We start from the raw sequence: 18,860 nt of genomic DNA, 5'->3' as shown, positions 1-18,860 counted from the left end.
GTGTGTGCACGTGTGTGTGGTGGCTTGGTTGTTGTACGTCTGTGGCTGTGAGTGTGTGCATGCACGTGGTGACTTGGTTGTTGTGTAGTGCTGTTTGGAGGGAGTTTGGAGAACTATTTGATTACACACTCCTTGACCTCTGGTCCGGACATGCGCACAGACCTCTGCCAGACCCACAGGCCCCGCCGCATGCTTGAAGGCCGACCTGACTGCTGGCTAAGATGTGGCTCTGAGGCTGCAGGGAGTGGATTGATTCTGCTTTGTGTACATGGAGCCACAGTCTCTCTACTATTGATATTTTCTGAAATTAAAACTTTTTGTCAAGTTTCAAGAGCAGAGGTTCTTTTGGCAAATGACATTTTTGTGTGAAGGGGACTTTATGGGAAGTCCCTGTGGCCGCAGGCTGGGGCCCATCTGGAGAGCCTGCAGTCCTTGTAGCTCAGACTCAGACTTGTTTATCTGACCTGACCTGTCCCATGTGTGTATTTTGTACCTGCTGTGCCTTGACTATAGTCTCTGGTGCTTTATTTTTTCCTGTGGACTGGGCTCCTCTGTTTAGCCCCAGATGCAGCCTTGCATGCTGGGCCGTTAGGACAGGTGCTGCCTACTCCTGCAGTGAGGGATGTAGTTGGTCTTGTGCCACCCATGTAGGAGACCCAGATTTAGTTTCTGACTCCTGGCTATTGTAGGCATTTGAGGAGTGAACCAGTGAGTAGAAGATCTCTTTCAGACATGTTTGTCTCTCTCTGCCTTTTAAATAAATAAAAATTAAAAGGAAGTACAAATTCCAAATCATAAATTAGGGAATCTTGGACTTGAATAAACACAAATACCAGTGGAGGTATCCACTGCCACTGACAGACCTCTTGTAAGTGGAGCTGTCCTCATCTGCCGATTGTGGGTGCGATTCCTAGTTTATTTTCAGTTCCCTTCAGCTCTGTTTAAGACAGAAGGAGATAAGGTAACTGTGTGTGTGTTTATTTTTTATTATTTATTTGTTTAAAGATTTTTTAAAAAAAGATTTATTTATTGGGGCTGGCGCTGTGGTGCAGCAGGTTAACACCCTAGCCTGAAGCGTCGGCATCCCATATGGGCACAGGTTCGAGTCCTGGCTGCTCCACTTCCGTTCCAGCTCTCTGCTATGGCCTGGGAAAGCAGTAGAAGATGGCCCAAGTCCTTGGGCCCCCGCACCTGTGTGGGAGACCCAGAAGAAGCTCCTGGCTCCTGGTTTTGGATCGGTGCAGATTTATTTATTTATTTGAAAGTCAGAGTTACAGAGAGAGAGGAGAGGCAGAGAGAGAGAGAGAGAGAGAGGTCTTCCATCCGATGGTTCACTCCCCAATTGGCCACAGTGGCCGGAGCTGCACCATCCTCTGCTGCTTTTTAGTAACTGTGTTTTGACAGCTGTGAGCGCTTCACCTCATGTTTCAGATACTCTCTCTTCTGTGGTCTGAATTCTTAAGAGAGCACCTCATGCTCAGGCTACCCTCCCAGTCATAGATGGCTGCCTGTGCAGACAAGCCTCTGTTCCCTGATCTTGGTGCTCAGCTGGTGGCTGAGCAGGTGTCTGCGATGAGGAAGGAACAAGTTACCTGTCCAGGTTGACTTAGAGGTGTCTGACATCTGGAGGCCCCAAGCTGCAGTGCATAGTAGGTGGCTCCAGTCTCTTTCCATGCCCAGCTAGGATCGCTAGCAAGCAGGTGCCCCGAAGCATAGCAGCTATTCCCAATATGGGGATTTAAACTTGTAGGTGTTCCTAGTTCATTTGATGTAAATAAAATGAAATTCCAAAAGAATATTTAGAGAGGAGAAACATGCATGTTACCTATGAAGAGTATGTTTTCTAGATCATGGCTTAGCTTTTTAGAAGCAAAACATACTGTGAAGAGCATATGGAATGTTTAGCATCTTGCACACAGGGTTGGCATGTATGGGCACGAGTGATCGTGAGGTGTATTGGGAATAGGCAATGGTGAGGCGTTTGGGGGTGAGTGATGTGAGGCATGTGTGGGGATGGACACCTGTGGATGCTCTCTTGGCAGGAGGAGCTGGCTACGGCCCTGCGTGATCAGAGGCACCTGCTGGAGGAGGAGCGGGTTGCAGCCTTGGACAGGGTGGGCGCTGAAGTCCTGCTCCTGGAGCGCCAGCACCAAGCTGCCCTGCAGGAGCTGGGAGATGCATACATGGCCAAGATACAGCAGCAGGAGCCGGCGAAACAGGCTGAGTCACAGGCGATGCACGCTCCGCTGGAGCAGGTTGTGCAGGTGCGCATTCCAGGCGGTGCAGTTCCCACAGTGGTACCAGCTCTGTGGGTGCATGGGTGTGGTAGTACTGCTCCCCCAGTGAGACAAGCCCAGAAGCAGGCATCTGTGCCAAGGGCCGGGCAGCCTCCCTCCTGTGGTTTCTCTGGAGGGCAGGGCCCCGGCCTTGCTTTCTGTGGTATCAGGTGTGCCGATCTGTTCTAGAGGCCATCTGGCAGCTAGAAGCCAAAGGGGTTGGAGGTTTCTGTGTTGGTAGAGTTTTCCGGCCCAATGGAGACATAGGGATGGGGGCCAAGCTCCTTGAGGTGTGGTGCCCTGTGAATGGGCTTGCAACATGTGGGCAGCTGGGGCGTGATTGATGCTGGCTCATGGAGGGGTGTGGAGAGCCGGGGGGTGATGTGAAGGCTGTGGTGGAGGTAGAGGTGCTGTTGCCTTGAGGCGTTCATGGAGGAGGTACAGGCCTGGGGGTTGTGATTTGTGTCGGCACAGGACAGGTTCCCATGTTCCTGCTAAAGAAGCTGGGTCCCGGGGCTGGCACTGTAGCAGGCTAAGCCTCTACTGTGGTGTGGGCGTCCCATGTAGGCACGGGCTTCTGTCCCAGCTGCTCCTCTTTTGATTGAGATCTCTTTATAGCCTGAGAAAGCAGTGGAAGATGGCCCAAGTGCTTGGGCCCTGCACCTGCATGGGAGACCCAAAAAGAAACTCCTGGCCTGGCTTCAGATCAGCCCAGCTCAGGCCATTGCAGCCATTTTGGGAGTGAACCAGCGGATGGAAGACCTTTTTCTCTGTCTTTCCTCCTCTTTCTCTCTCTCTCTCTGTAGTGCTCTCTCTCAAATAAATAAAATCTTAAAAAAAAAAAAAAAAAAAAAAGCAGCAGCAGCTGGGTCCAGAACTGGGAGCAGTTCTCCTGCCCATCTTGCTGTTAGAGTGCAGGGTATGTGACTTGTTCCTGTCTCAGTACCTTTGCCCACCTGTGGTGACTGCTGTCTAAGTGCTCCTGGAGTGTCTTTGGAGTATTTTCTTTTTTAAATTAAAGATTTTTTTATTTTTAAAGATTCACTTATTTATTTGAAAGAGTTGTTTATATGGAGAGAGAGAGATCTTCCATCTGCTGGTTTACTCCCCAGATGACCAGAATTGCTAGAGCTGGGCCAGGCCAAAGCCAGGAGCTTCATCCTGGTCTCCCATGTGGATCCAAACACTTGGGCCATCATCAGCTGCTTTTCTCAGGCCATTTGCAGGAAGCTAGATTTGAAGTGGGGCAACCAGGACAGAAACCAGCGTCTGTATGGGATGCTGCCATCACTGGCAGTGGCTCTACCTGCTACACCACAGTGCTGGCCAGATTTAAAAAAAATTTTTTTTTTAAATTTTTATTTATTTTGACAGGCAGAGTGGATAGTGAGAGAGAGAGACAGAGAGAAAGGTCTTCCTTTTTGCCGTTGGTTCACCCTCCAATGGCTGCCGCAGCCGGCGCATCGCGCCGATCCGAAGCCAGGAGCCAGATACTTCTGGTCTCCCATGTGGGTGCAGGGCCCAAGCACTTGGGCCATCCTCCACTGCCTTCCCGGGCCATAGCAGAGAGCTGGCCTGGAAGAGGGGCAACCGGGATAGAATCGGCTCCCCAACTGGGACTAGAACCCGGTGTGCCGGCGCCGCAAGGCAGAGGATTAGCCTGTTAAGCCATGGCGCCGGCCTAAATTTTTTTTTTAAGACTTACTTAAAGAATTAGAGAAAACGAGACATATATACACACGCACACCCCTTCCATTCACTGGTTCACTCCCCAGATAGCCCCAACAGCTGGGGTTGGGCCAGGTTAAAGCCAGGATTTAGGAGCCAGTAACTCTATCCAAATCCTACATGGTGCCAAAGGCCCAGACATTTTTCCAGGTGCATTAGTGGGAAGCTGGATTGAAAGTGCTGCAGTTGGGACTTGAACTAGCACTCCCAAATGGGGTGCCGATGTCACAGGTGACAGCTTAACCCTCTGTGCCTCAACGCTGGCCCTGGAGTAGTCCCCTGCAGTAGTATATGTTTGTTCCAGCAAGTCAGCCATTTGCTTTGCCACTGAGATATCTATGTTATTAACCCTTGCATGATTGGCTGTTTTATTTTGTGTTGGAGAAAATTTCAACATAATCAGAAATCAGATAATTTAGTCAACTCCTTCATTCTTACTACCTAGCAATATCAGTACATCAGTGCCACCCTCCCTGCCCCATTCTCTCAGTTATTTATTTATTTTTTTTGACAGGCAGAGTTAGACAGTGAGAGAGAGAGAGAGAAAGGTCTTCCTTCCATTGGTTCACCCCCCGAATGGCTGCTATGGCCAGCGCGCTGCGCTGGTCCAAAGCCAGGAGCCAGGTGCTTCTTCCTGGTCTCCCATGGGGTGCAGGGCCCAAGGACTTGGGCCATCCTCCACTGCAGTCCCTGGCCACAGCAGAGAGCTGGCCTGGAAGAGGAGCAACTGGAACAGAATCCGGCACCCTGACTGGGACTGGAACCCCAGGTGCTGGCGCCGCAGGCGGAGGATTAGCCTAGTGAGCCGTGGCGCTGGCCCTCTCTCGGTTATTTTGAAGCAGATCTCAACATAATGTGTTTTCATCTATAAATGTAAGTGTCTGAGAGTGAGGTCTTTTTCCCCCAGTAGGACATAGCTGTGGCCTATTTTACCCTAAAACAGCAATAGTCCCTTCATTTCTTCCGCTGTCCAGGCCCGGTTCCGGTCTTGTTCCTGGCTGTGCTTCACACAGGGATCTATGCAGGACCTCACTGGCACTGCCTCTGTTTAGTCTTCGCGCTGTGGTCCTGACTGACTTTCCCTGCCCACCCCGCCCCCTCCTAGCTTCCCTCAGGCGTTGTGAGGAACTTCCTAGCTGCCCCCTCCTAGCTTCCCTCAGGCTTTGTGAGAGACTTCCTAGCTGCCCCCTCCTGTCTTCCCTCAGGCTTTGTGAGGAACTTCCTAGCTGCCCCCTCCTGTCTTCCCTCAGGCTTTGTGAGAGACTTCCTAGCTGCCCCCTCCTGTCTTCCCTCAGGCTTTGTGAGAGACTTCCTAGCTGCCCCCTCCTGTCTTCCCTCAGGCTTTGTGAGAGACTTCCTAGCTGCCCCCTCCTGTCTTCCCTCAGGCTTTGTGAGAGACTTCCTAGCTGCCCCCTCCTGTCTTCCCTCAGGCTTTGTGAGGGACTTCCTAGCTGCCCCCTCCTGTCTTCCCTCAGGCTTTGTGAGGGACTTCCTAGCTGCCCCCTCCTGTCTTCCCTCAGGCTTTGTGAGGGACTTCCTAGCTGCCCCCTCCTGTCTTCCCTCAGGCTTTGTGAGGGACTTCCTAGCTGCCCCCTCCTGTCTTCCCTCAGGCTTTGTGAGGGACTTCCTAGCTGCCCCCTCCTGTCTTCCCTCAGGCTTTGTGAGGGACTTCCTAGCTGCCCCCTCCTGTCTTCCCTCAGGCTTTGTGAGGGACTTCCTAGCTGCCCCCTCCTGTCTTCCCTCAGGCTTTGTGAGGGACTTCCTAGCTGCCCCCTCCTGTCTTCCCTCAGGCTTTATGAGGGACTTCCTAGCTGCCCCCTCCTGTCTTCCCTCAGGCTTTGTGAGAGACTTCCTAGCTGCCCCCTCCTGTCTTCCCTCAGGCTTTGTGAGAGACTTCCTAGCTGCCCCCTCCTGTCTTCCCTCAGGCTTTGTGAGAGACTTCCTAGCTGCCCCCTCCTGTCTTCCCTCAGGCTTTGTGAGGGACTTCCTAGCTGCCCCCTCCTGTCTTCCCTCAGGCTTTGTGAGAGACTTCCTAGCTGCCCACTCCTGTCTTCCCTCAGGCTTTGTGAGAGACTTCCTAGCTGCCCCCTCCTGTCTTCCCTCAGGCTTTGTGAGAGACTTCCTAGCTGCCCACTCCTGTCTTCCCTCAGGCTTTGTGAGAGACTTCCTAGCTGCCCCCTCCTGTCTTCCCTCAGGCTTTGTGAGGGACTTCCTAGCTGCCCCCTCCTGTCTTCCCTCAGGCTTTGTGAGGAACTTCCTAGCTGCCCCCTCCTGTCTTCCCTCAGGCGTTGCCCTGCTGGGCGTCCCTGGGTCGTCAGGGTTGTTGTCCCAAAATAGCAGGCACATGCTGTCCCTGGGCCACAAATACCCTGCACCTGTCGGAAGCGCAGAGTCGTGGATTTGCGCTGGGAGGCCACTGGATCACCTTCCGGGTCACCTCCCTTTGGAATTTGGTTGTGAGAAAAGTTCTCTGAAACCGTAAGCTTGAATTCTTTTTTGATAGAAATCTCTATCCCATAAAGAACTCTCCCTCTTGCTGGGGATGCTAAGCGAGGTTTTGGAATATGGAAGTAAGCTGTGTGGCCTCTGTTGATTGCATAGGGCAGTTTCATTTTTTCTTGGAGAAAACAACCACATCTATCACGGGTTAATTTTTAAACTACGGTGAGAACCTGTGGTCGTCTTAGACACGGTTTGGATGTCTGTGATCATCAGTTGAGTTTATTTCCATTCTTTTGTTGCTCGTCTTTGTGTCGTGCCGCTTTCTTCTTTCTTTTTCAGGAGTATCAATTAGCTTTTCCTGAATGATTAAAACAAATATGCCATTTCACTATAATTCTGTGGATTTTTAGAAAAACCTGAGAATATACTTTTAAAAAATATCTTGAATGTTTATAGAGGAGGCCCTGTGGAGGCAGCTGGAATAGTCTTTGGTCTGAGGACCCACGCTCCTGCCAGACATCCCCAGCCCCGCTGGAGGCCCCGAGCCTGGAAGGTCTGCCCCAGACGCTGCGTCCTCCTCCTTGCTGTTGCAGGCTGTCTGGCTGCTTGTAGTAGCCCCTTGCACCACTCAGATGGAAGGGTGGGCTGTCTCCCCGCAGTGCACAGGACGCTCCCACCCATATGCTGCTGCCTTGTCCTGCTTTGTTCCCACAAACTTGCCGACAGCCCTTTCTGAAACAAGGGGTAGGTTAAGAAATGTGATAAACTGAGGTTCCAGATGCAGATGGCAAGGGCCCGGGGTCGAGCAGGGAGGGGCTCAGTATTTGCCTGGGTACTCAGGATTACTAGGACAGTGGGGTGTTGGATTGTTGGCCTTCGCAGCCGGGGTTCTGTGTAGACTTCACTCTGCACCCTGTATGTGGCCAGTGACCAGAGGACCTCTCAAGGGAGTGGCTACCAGAGCTCCCTGGGCCTTACTCCTCCATGGGCCTTGAGTGCGCTGGGGCTCACAAAGGAATCTGTGAGTCCCGGTGTCAGGGGTGTGTGGAGTGCTTATGGGCACCTGTACCCTCAGACAGGAGTTGGCTTTTTGTTGTTTGCACAGGAGGCTCCGTGACTGTTCTGTTGGTCCACACCTTCCCAGAGCGCCTGTGGTGTGAGCCTCCCCGCTGTCCCCCAGGCGTGCCAGGCACAGTGAGCACAGCGGCCTGGTTCAAGGGTGCTGGGCCTGGGGCCTGCCTGCTGTGATCTGGTTTCCTGGTCTGCCGTAAACTGTGACAAATGCATTATTTATTTAGGAATAAAATATATTTTTCAAAACTGAAGAAACCTAGGTTTCTGAATATCTTGGGCTTTGATGGACATAATCCCAAGATAATGGTGAATTCCTTTACAGATTTTTTAAAATAAATTTATTTGCGGGGTGAGCGTTGGTGTAGCATATTAAGCCTGGGCTATTACAGCCATTTGGTGAGTGAGCCGGTGGATGAAAGATAACTTTGTCACTCTGCGTTCCAAATAAATAAGTCTTCAAAAAATTTATTTGTTGTGCTTGCACTGTAGCACAGCAGGTTAAGCTGCTGTGTGAGATACTGGCATCCCATTAGAGCACCTGTTTGGGTCCTGCTGCTCCACTTCTGATCCAGCTCTCTGCTAATGCACTTGGGAAAGCAGCAGAAGATGGCCCCAGTGCTTGGAGTTCCAGGTTCCTGGCCTCAGGCAGGGCTAACTGTGGCCATTGTGGCCACTTGGGGAATGAATCAATGAATGGAAGATTCCTCTCTTGGTCTCTTTCTTTCTGTAACTCTTTTCTTTCTGTAACTCTCCCTTTCAAATAAATAAAATCTTTTTTTTTTTTTTTAAGTTTTTTTTTTTTTTTTTTGTTTATTTGAAAGGCAGAGATAGAGAGAAGGAGAAACTGAAAGAGATAGAGATCTTCCATCTGCTGGTTCACTCCTCAAATGGCACGCAAGGTCCCAAACACTTGGGCCTTTTTCTGCTGCTATCCAATATGTTTTAGCAGGGAGCTGGATCAGAAGTGGAGCAGCCAGGACTTGAACTGGTGTCCATATGGGATGCTTACACTGCAGGTGGTGGGTTAAACTTCTGTGTTACAGAGCTGGCCCCAATAAAATAAATCTTAAAAAAAATATTGGAGAGGCAGAGAGTGCATGCCCATGCTGATTGACTTTCCAGATGCCTTCAGTGCCTGGAGCTGGGCCTGGCCGGATCCAGGAGCCCATTACTCACATTTGGGTCTCCCGTGTGTGTAGCAGTGACCCGAGTAATCTTTTTTTAAAGACAAGACTTTATTTGAAAGGCAGAGAGCCACAGAGAGGCAGAGAGAGAGAGAAAGAGAGAGAGAGGCAGGCCACAGTGCCAGAGAGAGAGAGAGGCCACAGTGCCAGTCCCTATTTATTTTTCTGAAAGGCAAAGTGATGGTGAGGGACCGAGGGGTGGAGGGATCAGTCCTCAAATGCCAGAGCTGGGTCAGGTAGAAACCAGGAGCCAGCAACTCCAATCCAGTTTTCCCACATGGGGTGCAGAGGCCCATGTACTAAAGTAGCAGGTACTTGTTAGGCCAACTGCCCATCTTGATAGTGAATTTCTTTCTTTCTTTCTTTCTTTTTTTTTTTTTAAGATTTATTTATTTGTTTGGAAGGCAGAGTTACAGAGAGGCAGAGAGAGGGAGAAAGTCTACCCATCACCCCCAAATGGCCATTAACGGCCAGAGCTGCCTGATCCGGAGTCAGGAGCTTCTTCTGTGTTTCCCATGCATATGCAGGGGCCCAAGCACTTAGGCCATTTTCTACTGTTTTCCTAAGCCATAACAGAGAGCTGTATTGGAAGAGGAGCAGCTGGGACATGAACTGACGCCCATATGGGATGCTGGCGCCACAGGCAAAGCCTTAGCCTATGCGCCATGGTGCCGGCCCGATGGTGAATTTCCTAAGGTGACTGTTTAATGTGACCCCTCCTCAGTCACCATTTGGGAGAGGAGGCAAAGTGTTGTTCGCACAGGAAGTGGGGAAAGGCCTCTCTGCTTGTGTGCAAATTTGAGGCTCAGGAAATACTTGCTGAATGTTTCAAATTCTTGGGAACAGCAAAGAAACAGAATACATGTCATTTTCCAGCTTAGTGACTTTTATTGTTATTAATGTACTTTTGTACAGGGTGAATTCGGAAGTGAGAAGAAAGCTGCCCTGCAGGAACCAGCGGAGGCAGGCAGCCGTGGGAGCGAGCAGGCCCAGCTTCCCTGCCCGAAGGAGGCAGCAGCGTCTTTGCTGCTGCAGCTTCAGGAGAAAAGCTGCCAAATCCAACAGGTGAGTAGGAGGGGCCTCTTCTGGTGCTCCTTTTCTTTTTTTGTTGATAGTATATGTATACAATGAAATTTACCATGTTTAAGCGTATAAATATTTAGTTCAGTGCCACTAAGTATGTTTGCACCATGCACTGTCACCATCAACACCCATAGAGCTCTTCATCTTCCTAAACTAAAACTCACTCCCACTGTCCTGTCTGTATTTGGCTATCTGGGGACCTTGTATAGGTAGAAGCATGTACTGCTCGTCCTGGGTAGCTGACTTCCTGCACTCCAGGTTGTAACATGAATCAGCAGTGCGCTGGTCTGACTGCAGCAATAGTCCCTGTGTGCTCAGTCTTGTTTGTGTTGCTTACCTGTCCTCCGGGTGCATGCACGTGGTTCCCCTCCTGTCCTCCGGGTGCATGCACGTGGTTCCCCTTTTTGGCAGCTGTGAACAATGCTGCAGTCAATGTTGGTTTACAAGCGTCTGATCTCTGCTTGCAGTTTTTGGTGGTGTGTGCATGTATCTAGGAATAGAATTTCTTTCTCTCTTTTTTTAAAGATTTATTTATTTACTTGAGAGGTAGAGCAGAGACAGTGAGAAAGGTCCTCCAACTACCAGCCCACTCCCCATATGGCTGCAGTGGCTGGAGCCGGGCGCACCCTACGCAATGCAGGGGCCCAAGCACCCGGGCCATCCCCTACTGCCTTCCCAGGCCGCAGTAGAGAGCCAGACCAGAAGAGCAGCAGTGGGACATGAACTGGCACTAATACAGGATACTGGCATCGCAGGCAGAAGCCCAGCCCTCCACGCCACAGTGCCAGCTCCAGAATAGAATTTCTGATTTAATAAGCTGTGTTTCAGCTGATGAACATCAATGTTGTTTTCTCAGTGGCTGCTCTATTTTGCATTCCTCACCAGGGTGCAAGAGAGATTACATTTCTCCACATTGCTCTAGCACTTACTATTTTTTTTTAGTATCCATTGTAGTTTTGATTAGTGATGTTTATTGGTCATTGGTGTGTCTTTGAAGAAATGTCTGTTCAAGTCCTTGGCCCAGTTTTGAGTTGGTTGCTTTGTGTTGATGATGAGTTGTTACATTGTTGCCTTTGAAGATGTAGATCTGTTTCCAGTTTTCAGAGAGGGTCCCACCGCGCGGGTATTATCCGGCTCTTCCTGGCTTTGTTATGCATGGTCACTGGATTGAACTTACTATTAATTGAATAATTGGGGGCATTGTTTGCTAGTAAGAGTTTGCTCTGTCCCTGCAGTTCATTGTCCAGACACAGAGGTCCCAGGAATTTGCCAGAATCCTGTGGCTGCTGAGTGCCAGAGTCACAGCGGGCAGTGTCTTGCTAGGGTTGAGAGAAGTCTCTAGTAACGGTCAGTCAGAAGCGACAGGTCAAAGGGCTGCAGACTCAGGCCTGTGCCGGGCAGTGAGGAAGCTGAGGGGAGACTCAGAGCGGGGTCTGTGAGCTCTTCTGGCCCTGTGGGGGTTTCTCTGGGCAATGCAGGACCTTGCTAAGTGTTTCTTTTTTTTTTTTTTTTTTTCCTTCAAAGTAATAAGTCTTTCTGCTATGAAACAATTTATGCGTTTTGAAAAGCTTCTGGTTCTGTAAACATTGCTAAAAATAACTTGCAGTGGCAAAAATTGCTAAAAATAATTTGCTGTGGCAAAACTGGGTCAACATAATACTACACTAAATCTATGTGAGTTTATAAGCACCAACAAAAGCAGTAAAAGAATTAACACAGTTAAAGATTATGTCACTAATTAAGGGAGAAGTTGTAAAGTAGTTCTAGTGACTTACCTTTGAAAAGTGGAGATAGTAGCTGGGTGCAGTGTGAGGAGGGTGATGGTCTTGGCCACATACCTGTGTCATGTGTGTGGACCCCAGTGCAGGTGCACCTTTGTGCAGGTGCAGTTCCTTGACTGCACAGATCATGTGTGTGCTTGAGGGAAGGCCACGTATGAGCCACTCCATGAATCAGTTACACCTGAGCACGGTATAGCCAAGCAGCATCCTCAGTTGAAAAGAAGAAACAACGCTCCTTTAGGCAAACAGACTCTTTAAAAATTTCATTGTCATCGTGAAATAAACCTATGCATTTTACCAATGTGTGAAAATGTACACATTTGGCAAAATAATGCTGTGAAATATGTAATTGTGTCCTATCAGCCAGTTTAGTTCCTTCTAAGCCCCCGTGGTGTTACTTGTGGCTTAAGCCTGCTGTTCTGAGGTGACCACTGGCCAGAGAGTTTAGCTTTTCACTGAGCGATGTCATCCTGTCCTCAGTGTCATCTGTGGTTGGTTCTTTCGTGCTTTGTTGGAGAGCCTCATGAGGTGTGTACCAGCACTGCACTGCTCCCCCTCCTGGCGGCAGCCCCCTGAGCACTCCGCTTACTCTTCAGTGACTTCTAACTGGCTTCTGGTTTTCTGCTCTTATGAATGAAGCTGTTGTGAGCATTCTTCTAGTGCCCTCCTGTCATAGGGTTGGACTCCTGAGATAGTAGCTTGGAGGCTGCAAGTGCTCTGCAGAGGTCCTTCTTGGCCAGGTCGCACCTGACTGGTTCCTTCCAGGGCCAGGTACTACTTGGTGGTGTGAGCCAGTTCTGTGGCTGGGAGAGGCGTGTCATGGGGTCTGAAGCCGGGGTTCCCAACTGCTCACCAGGTCAGGTGTCTGTTAGCCAGTTTATGACCTGCTTTGTATCTTCTTGTCTGTGAAATGCCAGTTTGTATCTTTTACCTTTTTTTTTTTTTCTATTTTAAGATAATTTGCCATTTACTGACCTTTGGGAGTTCTTTATATATTCTAGATTTCTTCTGATCTGTTTTTTTATTTTCCTCCTTCTTTGGTACTTTTTGATGGACAATTGATTGATGAATTTAGCTTTTCCTTTTTTCCCCTTTAGATTTTGCATTGCCTGTGTTCTGTTTAGGAAATATTTTCCTATTTCATGTACATATTCTCCAATAGCTTTTTAAAAATATTTTAAAAAATATTTATTTAGTTATTTGAAAGACAGAATTACAGAGAGGCAAAGAGAGAGAGACAAGAGGTTTTCCATCTGTTGGTCCAATCCCCAAATGGCTGTAATGGCCAGAGCTGGGTTGATCCAAATCCAGGAGCTTCTTCTGAGTCTCCCATGAGGTTGCATGGCCAGGTCCTTGGGCCATCTTCTTCTGCTTTCCCAGGCCATAGCAGAGAGGTGGATTGGAAGTGGAGCAGCCGGGACTCAAACCAGCACCCATATGGGACATGGGATGTTGGCACTGCAGGCGGTGGCTTTACCTGCTATGCCACATTGCTGTCCCCCAAGAATTTTTTTTTAAAGATTTATTTATTTTAAAGACAGAGGCAGAGAGAGAGAGAGAAAGAGAGAGGGAGGGAGGGAGGGAGGGAGAGGTGTCCCATCCACTGGTTCACTCTCCAGATGGCCGCAACAGCTGGAGCTGTGCTGATCCGAAGCCAGGAGCCAGGAGCTTCTTCCAGGTTTCCCACCTGAGTGCAGGGGCCCACAGACCTGGGCCATCTTCTACTGCTTTCATAGGCCATAGCAGAGAGCTGCCAAGGCTACGGAAGCCTCCTGAGTCCACAGACTCCAACATTATTTAGACAGGGCCATAATCAAAGTAGAAGTTCTCTCCTCCCTTCAGAGAAAGGTACCTCCTTCTTTGATGGCCCCTTCTTTCTACTGGGATCTCACTCACAGAGATCTCTCATGTAGGCCATTTTTTGCCACAGTGTCTTGTCTTTCCATGCCTGAAATGCTCTCATTGGCTTTTTAGCCAGATCCGAATGCCTTGAGAGCTGATTCTAAAGTCAGAGTGCTGTATAGGGCATTTGTCATTCTATGAGTCTGCTGTGTATCCTGCTTCCCATGTTGGATCGTTCTCTCCTTTTTAATTCTATCTTTTATTATTAGCAGACACTTGATCTTATTTATGTGATCCCTTTGATACTTATTCCTATATTTATGATCAGTTATGAACTTAAACTGATCACTTTAACTAGTAAGATGGCATTTTCACCTGCCAACTTAATGGGATTTAGAGCCCCATGGCAAGTTTTTAGCTTTACCCACAGGGGTATGTCCGAGGGAACGTGTGCTGAAATGTACATTTCCTCCTTCTCTTATTCCCACTCTTATTTTTAATAGGGATCAATTTTCAGTTGGATTTAAACTCCTAAGGATAATTCTGTGTTAAGAGTTCAACCAACGGTAATACTAAAAGAATAAAATAGTAAGCTGTTCCTCGACAGTCAGGACAAGGGCTGATCAAGTCATTGCTTCTCATAGTGTCAGTTTGACTTCTACAGGTTTCCTTTTAGGTGCTCAGTTGTCACAGATCAGGGAGAACATATGATATTTGTCCCTTTGAGACTGGCTTATTTCACTCAGTATGATGTTTTCCAGATTCCTCCATTTTGTTGCAAATTACCAGATTTCATTTTTTTTTAACTGTTGTGTAATATTCCATAGAGTACCTATCCCATAATTTCTTTATCCAGTCTTTGGTTGACGAGCATTTAGGTTGATTCCATGTCTTAGCTATTGTGAATTGAGCTGCAATAAATATGGAGGTGCAGATAGCTCTTTTATTTGCCAATTTAATTTTCTTTGGGTAAATTCTGAGGAGTGGGATGAGTGGGTTGTATGGTAGGGCTATATTCAGATTTCTGAGGTATCTCCAAACCGTTTTCCATAGTGGGAATAGCCCGTTTTATGCAGAAGTTTGTAGAGTGCTCAATTGGGTCTGATCCAGGAGACCCAACAGCCACTAAAAATTACATCGTATATGCCTCCATCCCCATCTTCTCTCCTCCCTCAGTGCTCCCGGTGCCTGTATCAGTGACATACAGAGCAGCTGGTCCTGCCTAGACTCTTTCTGTGTTTGGAGAAGGATCTTTGCCTGCCTGGGAGTGACCAGATAAAGGGACATCAAATGGCTCTGATGGTCAGGGGCAGGCTACTGTGTAGGCTTTTGTAGGAGGCAGTTTGTAATGGAGGAAAACTACATTAATAATTTTCACCTTTAATCACAGCCTTTGTCACCTATTGCCATAGTTTATTAAATATAACTATGAGAATTCTTTAAAAGCATTTATTTTTACCTAAATTGCCTCAACAATTTTCTCCCACAGCTGGAAAACCAAGTCTTGTCCTTAAATCAGGAGGTGGAAGGGTATCGTTCTGAGCTTGAGAGACTGCAGCAGAGGCACGCGCGAGAGAATCAGGAAGGCACGAACCTCATCTCCATGCTCAGAGCTGACATTGAGCTGTCTCACAGTGAAAGGTCAGTGTGTCCCCATCACTGCTGGTGCTCCGTCTGGCCCCTTTGTCCTGCCCTTGCACTCTTGGGGTCTGCACGCTGACACCTGGTAGACGGAGACCTGGGCCCCGTTATTCTTCTCACTTCGCAATATTTCAACACCTATGGAACTGCCATTGCCACATCTTCACATTTTGGCAAATCACAACAAAACAACCACCATCCCTCATCTCCTTTGAAGCGTGCTGTGCCGCCTCAGTCCCATCCCCTGCCTCCAGCCGAGGCTGACCCACGTGCTCTTTGGAGTCAGGGCTTCCCTGCAGTGTTCTCTCTGGATCACACTGTGCCTGTGCACACACCTTCTGTGGCTTGTGGCTTCTGAGAGCCACATTGACCCATGGCTCCTGCTGTGGAGCCGTAGAGGGTGTTGCTGCCCCAGCCTGGGGCACCCCGTGTGCTGAACTTGCTGTGTCTGGTACCGGTCTGAGAGCTCGGACTTCTACCCCAGGTGCAGGGTTGCCCACCTGACGCGGCAGCAGCTGCAGATGCTCAGACACCCAAACACTGACATGTCAGATTATTTGTTTCACTTGAGAGACAGAGATCTCCCGTCTGTTGGCTCACTCCCCACATGACTGTAACAGCTGAGGCAGAGCCAGGCTGAGCCCAGGAGCTAGGAACTCCGTCTAAGCCTTCCCTGTGGGCGGCAGGACCCAACCACTGACCGTCCCTGCTGCCTCCCAGGGTGCGTATTAGCAGGCAGCCGGAGATCAGAAGCAGAGGAACTGAGCCTCGAAGCCAGGCAGTCTGATATGGCACGCAGGCCTTCCGAACAGCGTCTTAACTACTGCACCAAGCCTGCCCTGTGTTTAGAATCTTGGGGTCAGAAGGGAAACCTGGGTGGAATTTGAGGGGAAGGGTTATGGTCAGGGACTGGGGTGTTTTCTGGGTGAGGCTCTACCTCATTTGCTAAAATGATACCTCCCTCCATCCTCATACAGTCCCCTTCTCATGGAATGAGCTCCATGGCAGGATCAGCCATGTGAGTGCTGACATAGGGTAGATCCAGCTGTCGACATGTGCGTCCCCCGTGGGCTCATGGCCCTCAGGCATGTATGTCCCAGCCACAGGCTGCTCTGGGAGGAGTGTGGCTCAGGGAGCAGGCGGAGACTGACTTGACCCTGTGAACCTCTACCTTATAGAACAGGAACACTGCGAATGCTGTGTTCACATTGCCAGAGGCCAGACCAACAGCCTTTCCTGCCCGTGGGCACTGCTGTGGGTGACGGGTGGTCAGATGGCTGAGTTTTAATATAAAACTGTGAGTTGATTGTGTTGTTTGATATTTGAACAAACATCTCATAAAATGAGATTGATGCCACCCGTGCTGTGAGGGGAGAAGAGTCCAGATGAAGTGTCGTGTGCTGGCTTGGCGTTGTCTATACCACACTGGATGACTTTCACAGGTTTCTAGGACCAATGTGCTTAAGTTACTGACAACGGTTTCTTCTGCTGTGAGAATGGCAGCCAGGAGTGGTGCTCCCTGCAGAGCAAGCTGGCACACTCCAGCAGACTCGCCTTGGTTACTCTATTGTCATCTCAGCGTCCTGAACTCACCCAGGGCCAAAGGCCAGGATCTTCTGGCCCCACATGCACAGATGTTTTCCATGCACTAAGGCGTACTCTCACGTCCCCTGTGGGCATGAGGCTGGTTGGCAGCACCTGGCCAGTGTCCAGGACGGGAGTCTCCACAGTCGTGACTAAAAGACTTGTATGTCTCTGCTGTTGTCTTAGGAGAGCTCTCCAGGATGTCCTCAGGAAACTGCTGGGTTTGTTTGGGGAGACTGTGAAGGCAGCTGTTGCACTGAGGAGCCGGATCAGTGAGCGTGTGGGGCTGTGCCTGGATGATGCGGGCACAGCAGAGGGACACGGCCTGTCAGCAGGTGTGTGCTCCACAAGGGGTTGCCTGTGGGACTGGGGGTGCCAGGGGAAGCCTCACTGAGGGAGTGTTGCTTCCATGTCCCCTGCTGGTGTTCACACTCAAAGCTGAGTTGGCCTTGCTGGTATCGGCCTGGTTCCTGTGGGTGGTGGCTAGGTGGGAGGAGCACCTCTGCTCCTGGGCGGGGTGCCCCTGTCAGATAACATGGTGGAACCACTGCTGGCTTCAGCCCGCTCCTGAGCAGTGTGGACAGGTGTCTGCATTTGCTCACCTTGTAGCCCCGGCACTGGAGGAGACCTGGCCGGATGCAGCTCTGCTGGATCTGGACCGGGCCTTGCCTGAGTGTGCAGAGATGTCCTCTGTGGCTGAGATCAGCAGCCATGTGTGCGAAAGCTTCTTTCTGAGCCCAGAGAGTACGCTGGAATGTGAGCAGCCGGTGAGAAGAGTCTACCAGAGTCTGAGCATGGCTGTGGACGGCCTTCTGGAAATGACCCTGGATTCCACCCGGCAGGTGAGGACCACAGCATGACGTGGGGCCTGGGGGCTGAGTGCACAGATGCTGGGGCGACAGCGGAGCCTGATGTAAAGTGTCATCCAGGCCCTGTGCCAGGCCTGTCCGTGCAGCGTCCCTCACACCCCCCTCCCTCCCTCCTTCCATCTGTTGTTTTTCCTATGGAAACATTGTAAGTACTAATGTTTTAAAGTTTTAAAAATTTATTTTCATTTTATTTGGAAGACAGAAACAGGTAGAGGTGGAGAGGCAGAAAGAGAGCTTCCATCTGCTGTTTCGTTCCCCAAGTGCCCATAACAGCCAGGGTCAGGCCAGGAGCTCTATCCAGGTCTCTCAAATGGGGGGTGGGGCCCAAGTACTTGAACCATCATTTCCTGCCTCCAGAGTACACTTTTTTTCTTTTATTTTCTTTAAAGATTTATTTATTTATTTGAAAGGCAGAGTTACAGAGAGAGAAGGAGAGACACAGAGACAAATCTTCCATCTACGTGTTCACTTCCCAAATGGCCCCAACAGCCGGGACTGAACCAGGCCAAGGCCAGGAGCAGGAAATTCCATCTGGTCTCCCACACGGGCGCAGGGCCTCAGCACTTGGGCATCTTCCACTGCTTTCCTAGGCGCATTCGCAGGGAGCTGGGTTGGAAGCAGAGAAGCCAGCACTCAAACATGGCCTTATGATGTTGGATGTGGGTGTCCCAAGCAACTGCCTACCTGCTGCATATGGCTTTGCCTGGTATGGCATTCCCGATTCCCAGCCAAACCTGCAGGCCTGTGAAAAGGAGTTTTGGCTTTCAGTTGGACCTGACTCTGGGCCACCCTGCTCTGCTCTGTTGGCCGTTTCTGGGGCACACTCTGCCTTCTTCTGTGCTGCCCTCCTTGTCTGACCAGTGGCGTCTTTTCTGAACTGGAGTTCCAGGGGAGGCAGCCTTGCTGTGAGTGACAGGCAGAATGTCAGTTTATTTAATTCAGACAGTGTACAAATGTGCTTCTTTCATTAACTTCATCTACTGTTGCAATTCTACCAGGAATATTTTCCACAGAGATTATCAGCAAGAAGAGGGAATTATTAATATCTTAGAACCTTTTATATAACCAGGAAGGCATTAAGTAGGAATATGTAAGAGCAGTGAAGAGGTCTTTTTTTTTCTTCAAAAGTTAAAAAATAGTCAGTTTTTTGATTATTTGACCACATTGCTGTTTATCTCAGAAATATTTGAGTGAATTTTCAAGGCTGGAAATCTGAGTTTTGTCTCTGTGGGTCCCTACGTGGCTGCCTGTTCCTTCATCGTTTGTCCCTTCCCACCCCACCTTCCCTCCACCCAGCTCCCCTTCTGTCAAGACCTGGACACTTTTGGGTGGTGTCCGACAAGTCATCGGGTGCTG

General features: G+C 49.6%; 1 protein-coding gene across 6 annotated transcripts in view; it reads left to right on the top strand.

Annotated features, from left to right (window-relative positions):
- Positions 1–18,860, top strand: part of PCNT (pericentrin) — a 150,837-nt gene that overhangs the window by 56,428 nt on the left and 75,549 nt on the right. For 5 of the 6 annotated variants that reach the window (XM_062204173.1, XM_062204190.1, XM_062204156.1 and 2 more), the window contains 5 exons: positions 2,043–2,264; positions 9,620–9,769; positions 14,900–15,051; positions 16,822–16,970; positions 17,245–17,477. In XM_062204173.1, the coding sequence (XP_062060157.1) occupies positions 2,043–2,264; positions 9,620–9,769; positions 14,900–15,051; positions 16,822–16,970; positions 17,245–17,477 (906 nt within the window). The remainder of the gene's footprint in view (positions 1–2,042; positions 2,265–9,619; positions 9,770–14,899; positions 15,052–16,821; positions 16,971–17,244; positions 17,478–18,860) is intronic. The other variant, XM_062204166.1, reaches the window with a different exon arrangement.

The sequence above is a fragment of the Lepus europaeus genome, chromosome 2 (genome assembly GCF_033115175.1).
Source record: "Lepus europaeus isolate LE1 chromosome 2, mLepTim1.pri, whole genome shotgun sequence".
Classification (NCBI taxonomy): domain Eukaryota; kingdom Metazoa; phylum Chordata; class Mammalia; order Lagomorpha; family Leporidae; genus Lepus; species Lepus europaeus.
Note: the sequence above shows the minus strand (reverse complement) of the source record. Positions and strands in the feature narration are given on the sequence as shown.